This window comes from Eubalaena glacialis, chromosome 17 (assembly GCF_028564815.1).
Source record: "Eubalaena glacialis isolate mEubGla1 chromosome 17, mEubGla1.1.hap2.+ XY, whole genome shotgun sequence".
Classification (NCBI taxonomy): Eukaryota; Metazoa; Chordata; class Mammalia; order Artiodactyla; family Balaenidae; genus Eubalaena; species Eubalaena glacialis.
Genome location: NC_083732.1, coordinates 88,472,221 through 88,483,314, shown reverse-complemented (window position 1 = coordinate 88,483,314; position 11,094 = coordinate 88,472,221). Strand labels below are relative to the sequence as shown.

Genomic DNA, 11,094 nt, shown 5'->3' with positions numbered 1-11,094 from the left:
TGATCCTGAGTTTTCTCGGGAGTTAGTGTCCCAACCACAGCTGGGCCGACCATCCCTTCTCTTTAGCCAGTCCTGAGGCTGCAGGGCAGCGGTGAGCCTGACAGGAGGGGAGCGCGGCTTCCCCCGCCTTCCGCCAAGCGGAGGATGGCAGACTGGCTCCCACGGGGAGAGGCAAATTTCTCCTGGCTGTTCAAGCTCCAAGATGAGAATAACTTCCTGGCTGAATCAGTTACTATCTCTTCTTGCACGTGGGGCCATTCCACCCCCGCCCCCCCCAACCCAGGGAGGCTCAGGCTCTCTGGTCCAGGGAGGCTCTGAGCCCTCCGAAGGCCCAGGGACTGCGGCTCAGGGGCCCGGAGGCCTCCTCTCGAGAGACTGTTACCTTTGAGCGAATTAATTTGGATGAGACACACCCCAAAGGCCAGTTTCTCTGGTTCGGGTCACTTCCCTGGGGCCCCAGTGCAGCCCCAGGAGTGCAGATCTGTTTGCTTGTCAGTACACCTTTTCGCTGTCCTCTCTGCAGCCCCGGAGGGCAAGAACGGGCCCCCGCTACCTGCATCAGTACGTTCTTAAGTTCCCTGAGGCAGACAGAGAACCATCCTGAGGGCTGGAATCGCCCTGTCCCATTCTTTCCAGGCCAGCCTGCGGGGGGAGGGGGCCAGGAGCCCGGCCACGTGGCTGCTCGCTCCGGAGTGATCAGGTGCAGCGCAGGGAGTGCCCCCTCAGCCCCACGGGAGAGATGCCTGCTCTCAGCCCCCCGGTCCCTCCCCATGCGGAGGCACCATCCCCATCGCTGCCCCGACCCCTGACATAGGGCCCCTCAAAAGCTCAGTGAGCATTTTCCCTTTGTTCATCACATTTATTGGCCTTCCTCAACTCCCAGGCCTTGTGGTGAGCTGCCCACATGGCTGGGTGTGGCTCCAGGCAGCTGGGTGGGCATGAGCTCTGCCCCGACTAGAGAGCTGCCCTGCGGGCGGGCTGCAGGCTAGCAGAGCCGGCTCAGCCTGAATAGCAGTGCCAGGCAGGCGTAAAGCGCATACGCACAGCCCTGGGCCTCCGGTTTCCAGCACACCTGGGGGGCGCCCACCTGTGGCTCAAGGCCGCACTCCTCCAGCAGGACCCAGGTGGGTGCCTCTGAGTCCCAGCTGCTCCCCAGGAGCTCGGGCGGCAGGGACACGGCCCTGCGCTCCTGCCATGGGGTGCTCTGCTCCAAAAGGCTCTCCACCTGGCAGAATAGGGTGGGAGGTTGTCAGAGGGGACCCCCAGGCTTCTGGCACCACCCACACCACCGCATCCCAGATGCACTGGGTCCGCACCTCTGGCACAGCCCCTCCCCTACAAGCTGGGCCCTCTCACCAGTTTGAACGCCCCCGACAGGGCCCCCATCTCCAGCACCTCAGCCAGCAGCACGTGCTGGGTTGCACTCAGCACTGGGGAGAGACCTTGTGTGAGAGGGGGTTCCGGAAGGCCAGCTAGGGAAGCCCACATTCCTGCTCCCTACCTGCCCCGCCCCCGGAGCCCCTCACCAGCTAGAGCTTGCAGCAGGTAGAAGACGGGGCCGGCAAGTTCCTCTTCCAGCCTTCTGGAGGAGAACACCAGGCACTGGAGGACAGCACCCACCGGACCATCCCGAGGCTCCAAAAGCCCTCCACGCAGGCCGCGCTCCAGCTGGGGGTAAGGGCGTGGGGCGGACGGGTGAGGGGGGGGGGCGGCGGGGCACAGGCACCAGCTCCGCCCACCCCTCCTGCCGCAGCCTGCCCCGCACGCCCCACCCAGCTCGCTCACCGACTCATCCAGGGCTTGCAGGGCGGCCTCGTCCCGCAGCACCTGCCCGAGGGCCCCCAGCAGCTGCCCACAAGGCTCCTTGGACAAGCCCTCCAGGCCCACGGCCCAGGCCCCCACTTCTGCCTGCAGGCCCTGGAAGTCTTCGGTGGTCGCCAACCGGTCCTCCACGGGCCCGTCTGTGGGGACAGGGCTGCCATTGCTCAGGTGCCCACACGGCCCCGGGGAGCCCTGGTTACGGAGGGCAGACCACAGGGGGGCAGAAGGGGAGCCCACCAGGGGGGTGGCCAAGAAGGTACTGACCCGACAGGAACTTGAAGTGGACAGAGAGCAACCTTATGGAGGTGAGGCAGGAGGACCACGGCAGCTGGCCACCTGCAATGTAGGAGGGCCTGTAGCCTGGACGAGGCAGGGCTGGTCAGTGCAGGGGTGGGTCCCTGAGCCAGAGAGGGCTGAGGCCTCCCCTCGGCCCTCACAGCCTGTCACCACCGCCCCAGTACTGGCAGCCCAGGACAGGGAGCAAGGTCTAACCAGGCTGGTGTCAGCCTGTCACCGTGTCACCCGTGTGTGTGTGTGTGTGCGTGCGTGCGTGCGTGCGTGCGTGCGTCCCCCGGCTGCGCTGTGCTGGGCAGGAGAATGCCTCATCAGCTCGTCCCATTGCCCAGGTCCGCAGGCCTCACCTTCCTGCTGTGGCCTGAAGGTCGTCTGCTTCTTGTCCGGGAAGAAGAGGATGTCTGGCAGCCAGGCAGGAGCAGAGATGGGAAAGCAGGTTGGCGGAGCGCCTGGCATCTCCCTCCCAAGCTGGGGGCCCCTGTGCGGTACCCCCTTTGTGCCCCAACCTCCCAAATGCCAGAGCAAGGGACCCTCGGCCACCCCGACCCATGAAGTTATGCAACCAGATGCCCCCAGTGACCCCTGGTGGCTCTTCCAGGCCTCTTTGCCTCTCTGCCATGGAGTCTGGGCCCCAGAAGTCACCCTGATCCTGGCTCACCCCAGTCAGAGCCAATAACCAGCTGGGCCACCCGAAATGCGAGGATGCTGCCCGAGGGGATGGTGACCATCTTCTTCTGGCTCAGGTGGCCCTCGCCTCTGCCCTGAGGGATGGATATGGGCTCAGGACTGGGCTCTGGGTTATGGGGCCAGATGTAACAGGGTGCTGGTGGCAGGGGTCTACCCCACTGCCTGGGGACACTGCCCTCCTGCCTCCCCAGCCCGAGCCCACTGCAGGACCTATGCCGCACACCTGCAAGCACATGGCTCCCGGAAATGCAAACTGGCCTGAGCCCTCCTGCTTTTGGGTCCGGGTGACTTCCACCTCCTTCTGTGTCTGCAGCACCTCGGTCACGACGAACACGTCATCCCCACGATTCCGCAGCTGTTGCAGGATTTTGTGCTCAGGCCGCCGCAAGCGCCTGTGGTGAGCAGACCAACGGGAAGCTCGCAGGGGTGCAACCTGCCCTCCCCTCCCCCTGCCACGGGACGGGCTTCCCTCCCCTGGACCTCAGCCTTTGTGGCCATGGGGGGTGGGGGCGGTGACACGGCCGCGGAGACCAAGAGCTCTGTGGATGCCCAGGCACGGGATACCCATCATTCCCTCCCTGGTGCTCCCGACAATGTCTGTGAGTGGCTGGGGTGCAGGAAGAAAAGACAAGTTCCAGTGGGGACGGGCGGACACCTGAAGACCTCTGGAGGGGCCCACCCTGCTGGCCGGTTGCTCACCTGGCTGCTGTCTCCCTCCACTCCCTGCCGCTCCCTGGGTTCAAATCTCATGTCTCCGCTCTGAGCAAATGGTCCTTCTCACCAGGGTCCCTGTGTCGGCTCCACCCCAGCAGCCCAGCCTCCTCGCAGTGGGACTTGGTCTGACCCCTGACCCTAGGGCCCTGCCTGGCCGCCCTGGCCCGCAGGACCTCTGCAGCCTCCTTCCCTGCCCACTGGTCCCAGCACGCCCCTGCCTCTGGGACTTCCCTCAGCCTGGCAGAGACCCCCTGTGACTCCTGATGCCCCGAGGTCCTGACCCAGAGGCTGCCCAGTTTCAGCAGGGCCCCGCCACCCCGGGGCTCACCTCTCTCGGTGCATGGCTTCCCAGGTGTTGGGGGCCACTCGCAGCATGCACACGTTCATCGAGGCGCTGGAGCTGCCCGACACCGCGGCCCCACCTGACAACTTCCCCTGTCCTGGGGCCGCCAGCTCCACGCTGCCCTGCAGCTGCCCATCCATAGCATCGTGGAAATGGAAGGTGCTGCCACGCTCCACAGCTGCAGCAAGACCAGAGCTGAGGCCCATCCCACCAGCCGCCGCCTGTCCGCCCGGGCGGAGGGGCCTCTGAAAAGTGCCTGCCCTCTGGAAGCAGAGAGCCCAGAGGTCCAGAGCAGGTGGCAGCGGGCCCGCCCACTCCTCCCCCCACCCAACCCGTGGCTCTGACTCAGTGCCAAGCGGGGTACCTGGCTCCGGGGCGTCGGGCTCCAGGATGTCCCTGATGGACAGGTTGACACGTGTGTAGCGGTGTCTCCAGAACCGTGAACTCGAGGACCTCCTGCCCAAAAGGCAGTAGAGCTGGAAGCTGGTGGAGCTCTGCAGGCTGTCCACAGGGGTGAGCTCTCCACTGTGGTCCAGCTCCCGGACCACGCTCTTGACCACCCTCGCAAAGGCCGATGCCATGCTCCTGAGGCGGGCAGCTGGGTCAGGCCTTGCACCCGCAGGGCTGGAAGAGGGCGGGCGGAAGAGGGGAAAGGTAGGTACTTGGACGTCTCCAGTGATGGGGAGCTCTTTCCCTCCAAAGCAGCCCTGCTTGGCTAGTCCTGGGATGCTCTGACTGGCAGAAAGCGCTTGCTGCTGACTATCACCCAACACGAAAGCAAGCAGAAGTACACCCTGTCATCCGCTAATCCATCTCTCCAAGGGGCCATGAGCACCTCCAGGGTGCGACGTCATTCACAGCCCTCAGTGGGGCTCAGGCCATGCACACCATCTGTTCTGTGATCAGAGCGCCCACGTGAAGCCCAAGAAAGCCCTGGGACTCAGCGCTTGGGGCGGGGGGGCAGCCCTGGCCACCCACCAAGGCCTCTTGTCACTTTGTCACTTCAACAAGGCTTAGGGCTGCTCACGAATAGCAGCCACTGAGGAAGGGCAGGGCAAGGCTGGGGCCTTGGAGTGACCCCAGGCCACTGCTCTGTCTGCTGTAGCAGCTGACCCCCTGGCTGAGGTGTTCAGAGGGCATGGGAGGAAACAGAAGCCATCACTTCCTGGGCAGTTGGTGCAAAGGCCCACAGCAAGGCCCAGCCAAAGTGTCCCCAGCTCCTAGACGTGTCCTCCAGGGCTTTCTCTGCGCCCAAAGCTCCGTGAGCCACTAGTCTGTCTTCAGGGGTCAGAAGCCAATGTGGGCCTGACTCAGGACCCAGGACATCTGGGCTCCAGTCACGGGGGCCAGCCCTTAGGAAGCCTCTGAGCTTCAGGGCTGGTCTGAAGTCTGAGAGTGGGCCAAGGAGCACCTAGAGGGCCTACCAGGAGTTAAGCCCAAACTAGCCGGGCTGGGGAGGGCACCCCCTTCCCAGAGGCCTGGGGCTTCCCCAAGCCGGCCTGGGATTGCGAGTCCTGGGGGGCTTGGGGAAGCCACAGAAGGGTGCCCGTACCAGGTCTCCACCCAGGGGAGCTGGCCTCCCCCCACCCAGCACTAGGGAGAGCCCCACCCTGGAGCCAGGGCAGGCAGTGGGGTGCGGCGCGCAGGGGTGGGGAGCAGCTCACCGTGACCGTGACTGTTGCGTGCCCGCGCCCACAAAGCTGAAGCCAGGCCGCTCTGCTGGCTGGGATCGGAGGGCTCTGCCCCGGAGCTGCGGAGCGAGCACACAGCCCAAAGGTCCCCAGATCCAAAAGTGAAACCTCGGCTGGCCTGGCGCAGCGACAGCCCGGAAACACCCCCTGTGAGCCCGCCCCGCAGCCCGGCGGGGGTAGGGGAGGGTCAGGGTGCGCCAGCTCGTGCCCCACCCGCTGCTGCCTCCAACTGCTGGGCACCAACTGCTGGGCACTTCTTCAGTCCTTCTCTCTGGAAACTCTGGGCCACGGCAAAGGGTCTGAAGAGACATTTCCTCAAAGAAAATGTATTGCTACAGATGGCCAACAAGCGCACAAAAAGATGCTCACACCATTAGCTGCCAGGGAACTGCAAATCAAACCACAGTAAGATGCTGCTTCACACCCCATAGATAACTGTATAAAAGGGAAGTAACAAGTGTTCGGGAAGATGGGGGGAAATTGGAGCCTCACACACTACTGGGAATGTAAAAGGATGCAGCCGCGGCCGTGCAAAACAGTCTGGCAGTTCCTCAAAAAGTTAAACAGAGAATTACCATTAGATCTCATTCATTCCACTGCTAGGTGTGTATTCAAGAGAAGTGAAAACATATGTTCACGCAAAAACCTGCACATGGATGTTCCCACAACATTATTGTTAACAGCCAAAACGCAGAAGCACCGCAAATGTCGGTCTGTGGAAGCACAGACAGAATGTGGTCAGTGCATACAATGGGAGACACATGATGGTGTGGTGCTCGGTCATACAAAGGAATGAAGTTGTGACTCACGGCACAATGTAGGTGGACCTCAAAACATTATGCCAAGTGAAAGAAGGCAGACATGAAAGACAATATCTCACGTGATTCATGTATGCAAGTTGTTTAGAACAGGCAAATCCGTAGGGACAGAAAGCATATTAGTAGTTGCCAGGTGCTGGGGGGAGGGGGATGGGGAGTGACACAGCCTCTTTTGGGGAGATGGAAATGTTCTCAAATCGATTGTGGTGATGATTGCACAACTCTGAATATGCTAAAAACCCCAGAGTTTTACACTTTTAATGGGTGAATTGTATGGTATGTGAATTATATCTCAATAAAGCTGTTACTTTGAAAACCTGAAGCCAAGTAACAACATCCAGGCCTGTCTCAGGTTCTCAACACCCTTACTCTCCTGGGCTGCTTGCGGATCATGTCCAGTGCAAGGCAGCCAGGAGCCCCGTGCCCCCTTTTCTCCACCACCCCACTGCCACATCCTGCCTCTGGGCCCTATGACACTCTGGAGCCCGCACCAGGGCCCCTGCCAGTTGGCTGGCCTGAGACTCACCCCGCAGGCTCCGCCACATGCATTCATTCGAGCCATGAGTGTTTATCAGCACCTGGTGCCATGTGCTCCTGCAGATGAGGGCTCTGGCCGTGAACGGGACAAGGGCCCCTCCAGGTAGAGCCGCTGGCAGCGGCCCCGATGCCAGTGCAGGGAAAGTGACTTCCTGGGGTGTGTGTTTTGGAATGTTGCAGTGACCCGGGGCTGAGTGAAGTGTGGACAGGGCATTGCTGCAGCAACTCCTCGTTCACACGTTCAGTTCTTTGGCAATAACCTAAACAAGAGGCACTGGGCTTGGTGAGTGGTTGTGTCACTAGGCTCCTGAGGGCAGAGTCAGCCTGAGAGGACAGGAAGTGAGTCCACTGGGGAGAAAAAGCAGAAGGAAGGTGGGCGGGGCTGGCCCTGCACCCCCTCCCCCTACCCCGTTTGGAGGGCTGGGGAGCACCCGGACATTTCCAGGGCCAGGAAGTCTGGGGCAACCTCCCATCTTCCTCACAGCCACTCTGTGATATGGGGGTGGGTGAGGCCTCCCTGGACAACGTCTGGGCAGACCCTGGGGGTCCAGAGCCAGCTAGGACACTGCGCCCTTGGGGGGAGAACCGTGACCAGGGATGGGAGCCTGGGAGGGGGCTTCTGGCTGTGTGCGGGGAAGGGTCAGCACCTCTGGGAGAGTTCTAAGGAAGAGGAAGCTCACCGCAACCCGATGCCTCCACCCACCCGGTGTGGGGCAGGGCCGGCCAGGCACTGCTGGGAACTGGGCAGAGGAGGCCACAGCCTCTGCCCTGGGAGGGCCGAGCCCCTGGGAGGAAGAAAGATCGCAAGACCCAGGAGATAACCAGGACAGCCCTTTGGAGGCAGCAGTTGGGATACCTCAGAGGACATGGGAGAGTGGGCTTAGGGAGAGGAGGCATGAGGGCGTCCAGGCAGGGCCTCCAGGAAGGGACAGTGGAGGCCAGGACCGCATGAGACGGGGCTAGGGGGTAGTCGGCCCGAGGAACCCACCCAGCCCCGGCCATCGGGCATCAGGGACGGCCAGGGTCTGGGGAGGGGTAGGGGGAGCTCCGGGCCTCGGGCTCATCTGGGTCCGCGATGTGGGTGGTGCAGCCCGGGGGGCTGGCATCACCCTGTGCCCGCCTCCTAGTGACACTTTGGGGGTTCCCAGAGTGCCGGAAGTCGGCGCCCAGGATGTCGGCAGCCGCGGCCCGCGCCGCCGCGCCCCCAGGAGCCCGCGCGGGCAAGAGGCGCCCCGGAGGGCCCCGTGTGCCCGAGAGCCGCTCGGCCGGGAGTGAACGAACGCGGAGCGGGGGCCGAGAGGGTGCCAGACGCACTGAAGTCCCAGGAGTCCTTTCCTTTGGGAGTTGAGTCCCCGCGGGGCCTCCCTCCCGCTCGCCGCCCCCGCCCCCCTTGCTGGCCCGGACCCTCGGCGGCGGCTCGGACCGCCGGTCAGCAGGGCCTGTCCAGCAGGCGTTCAACGCTCGGCGGATCGCTGGGCGACGGGGAGGCCCCAGAGCAGGGCGGTCTCGGATCCAGGGGCGCCCCGGGAGTCCGGAGGGGCGTAGGCCGCAGGCAGGGGCGGCAGAACTGGGCGGGGGCCGGCGGGGAAACTACCCCCCGCAGGTCGGGATCAGCGGAGGCTCACGGTGCGTCCTGGGGGCCGGCGCGGGTGACTAGCGGTTCCCTTTGCCCACGCCCCGCCTCCAGCCGCCCCTCCCCGGCACGGCCCTCCCGTCTTGTTTCCTTTTGGTCCTCTGTCCGGAGGCCTGCCGCATCCTGCCTGGCTCCCGGCACTTTCTGCTGACAGGGGTCGGGGGAGCGGCTCAGAACCCTGCCCCACTCCAACCGGTCCTCTGCAGAGGGAAGCGGCCCTATTGCTCTTGTTTCCGACGCTCCGAGCCTCACTTCACTTGGCCCCAGCGGCAGGAGGCTCTTACTGCTGGGATCCGGGCATTGCTGGGCTGGGGTGGTGGTGTCTCTTCCACCTAGGCAGGTTTGCCCAGTACTAGGGCATGTGGGAAATTGTGGTGGTGAGATTCACACCATCCATCCACCGTGGTCCCTGAGAGCCTCGTGGAAATGCCGCCATCTAGGAAACAGTAGATTAATCAACTTTTCTCCCAAAAGGATCTGGTTCTGAGGCTCATGCTTTGCCCTGAGGGTGGAGGGTCAAGTGGGGGATTGGAGGCTGGGATGAAGGAGGGACCCACAGAGCCCTCAATGGCAGTTCTCGTCTACACTCACTTCCTGCCTCTCTCCCTCTGGGATAAAAGGCAAGGGGGTATCCATGGGGTAGCGGTCCCAGCCGGCCAACCACCTGTTCCCACGTGAGGGCCCGGTGAGTCAGGGTGCCTGACTCCCATCGCACGCAGACCTCCTGGAAGGAAGGAGATGGCAGGAGGGGGACATTCCCCAAGGGAGGTGCAGGCTGGGTTGGTGGAGGGGGGATGCAGACACTTTTGCAGGCCATAGAGCCAGGAGACAGGTAACAAGCTCAGGAAGGATTTGACATTTTGTGCTCGTGCCCTGGTAAAAGTGCATTCGGTACAGCTGCATTGCTTTCCCTTTACTACTCTCCCACCCCCTTCAGAGAGGCTGGTGCCTGGGGTAGCCTTCTGTGGTGGGGCTGGAGAGAAGGGGGGTGTGCAAGGCCAAGGGCAGACATGGGTGGGGTGGCCGGGGGAACAGCTTGCAGCTCAGGAAGGTTGCTTGGGCTAGGGTGGTGGAAAGAGCAAGAAGCTGGGTGTGGGAGAAGGGAGGAGAACAGAGGGAGGTGAGGGGTAGCGGTGGGAGACAACTCCCCTATGAGGGGAGAGAGGAGAAGCCCATGGAAATGGCCTTCCAGCAACAGGGATGTCTGTTCCTCAGCACTTGTTTGCTGCATGCCAGTAATGGAGTCCTTTTTATGGCCCCAGACCTGCACCTGGGCAGCCCTACGGAAAGGTCCACTGCGGGGAAGAGAGAAGACTGGCAGAGAAGAGATCCCTCGGAGAGTGGGCAGCCAGCAAGAAGAGACCTCTGGAGGAGAGAGACGGCCAGGAAGTAGCTGGCCCAGGATGCGCAGGAGTCTGGGGAGGGTGGGGCTACCGTGATTTGGGAGGGGAGATTGACCCCCTTTGTGTTGGTCTCCTCATCCTTAAGATGGAAATGACAGGGTTGTTGTGAAGACTCAATGCATTAATATGTGTTAACACTAGAATGGGGCCTAGGGACTTTCCTGCTGGTCCACTGGTTAAGAATCTGCCTTCCAATGCAGGGGACGCGGGTTCGATCCCTGGTCGGGGAACTAAGATCCCACATGCCGCCGCGCAACTAAACCCACGTGCTGCAACTAGAGACAAGCCTGCAACAAAGAGCCTGCGCAGCCAAAATAAATAAATAAATAAATAAGTAAACAAACACAGACCTGTGCTTTTAAAGAAAAAAAGGGGGGGGGGCCTGGCACGCTGTAATGGGCCATAAACATGCTCAATATTTTTGTTCCGTGTAAAGAACTCAGCACCTGACTTTAAAATTTTTAATTTTATTGAAGTATAGTTGATTTACAATGTTCTGTTAGTTTTTGGTATACAGCAAAGTGATTCAGTTATACATGTATATGTATTTTCATATTCCTTCCCATTATGGTTTTTTACAGGATATTGAATACAGTTCCCTGTGCTATACAGTAAGACCTTGTTGTTTATCTATTTTATATATAGTAGTTTGCATCTGCTAATCCCAAACTCCTAATTTATCCCTCCCCATCCCTTTCCCCCCAGCACCTGATATTTTTGTTCATAAAGCCTTGCACGTGTTTCACTATCTCTTTTGGGGGGATTCTGAAAAGTGAAATTCCTCAAACGGTATTCAGGGTCTTGGCACGTGTTACAAATTGCCCTTCAGAAAGGCTGTGCCAACATCCAAGAAGTGAATAGTGAAGTCTCTTCCCCTCACCCCCAAACACTGAAGGCAGACTGTTTAATCTTTGCCAGCTTGATGGACACCAAAGAGTTTGTTTTTTTTTTTAATTTTATTTATTTATTTATGGCTGTGTTGGGTCTTCGTTTCTGTGCGAGGGCTTTCTCCAGTTGCGGCAAGCGGGGGCCACTCTTCATCGCGGTGGGCGGGCCTCTATCGCGGCCTCTCTTGTTGCGGAGCACAGGCTCCAGACGCGCAGGCTCAGTAGTTGTGGCTCACGGGCCTAGTCGCTCCGCGGCATGTGGGATC

General features: G+C 61.2%; 1 protein-coding gene across 1 annotated transcript; it reads right to left on the bottom strand.

Moving 5' to 3' along the window:
- Positions 1-847: 847 nt before the first annotated feature.
- GSDMD (gasdermin D) lies at positions 848-5,753 on the bottom strand. The gene is made up of 11 exons (XM_061171908.1): positions 5,524-5,753; positions 4,224-4,483; positions 3,845-4,037; positions 3,026-3,194; positions 2,774-2,876; positions 2,463-2,516; positions 2,086-2,157; positions 1,786-1,961; positions 1,527-1,668; positions 1,357-1,430; positions 848-1,225 (listed from the first exon to the last, which is right to left on the bottom strand). The coding sequence occupies exons 2-11, from the start codon at positions 4,438-4,440 to the stop codon at positions 986-988; spliced, it is 1,440 nt and encodes a 479-aa protein (XP_061027891.1). The 5' UTR covers positions 4,441-4,483; positions 5,524-5,753; the 3' UTR covers positions 848-985.
- Positions 5,754-11,094: the final 5,341 nt, after the last annotated feature.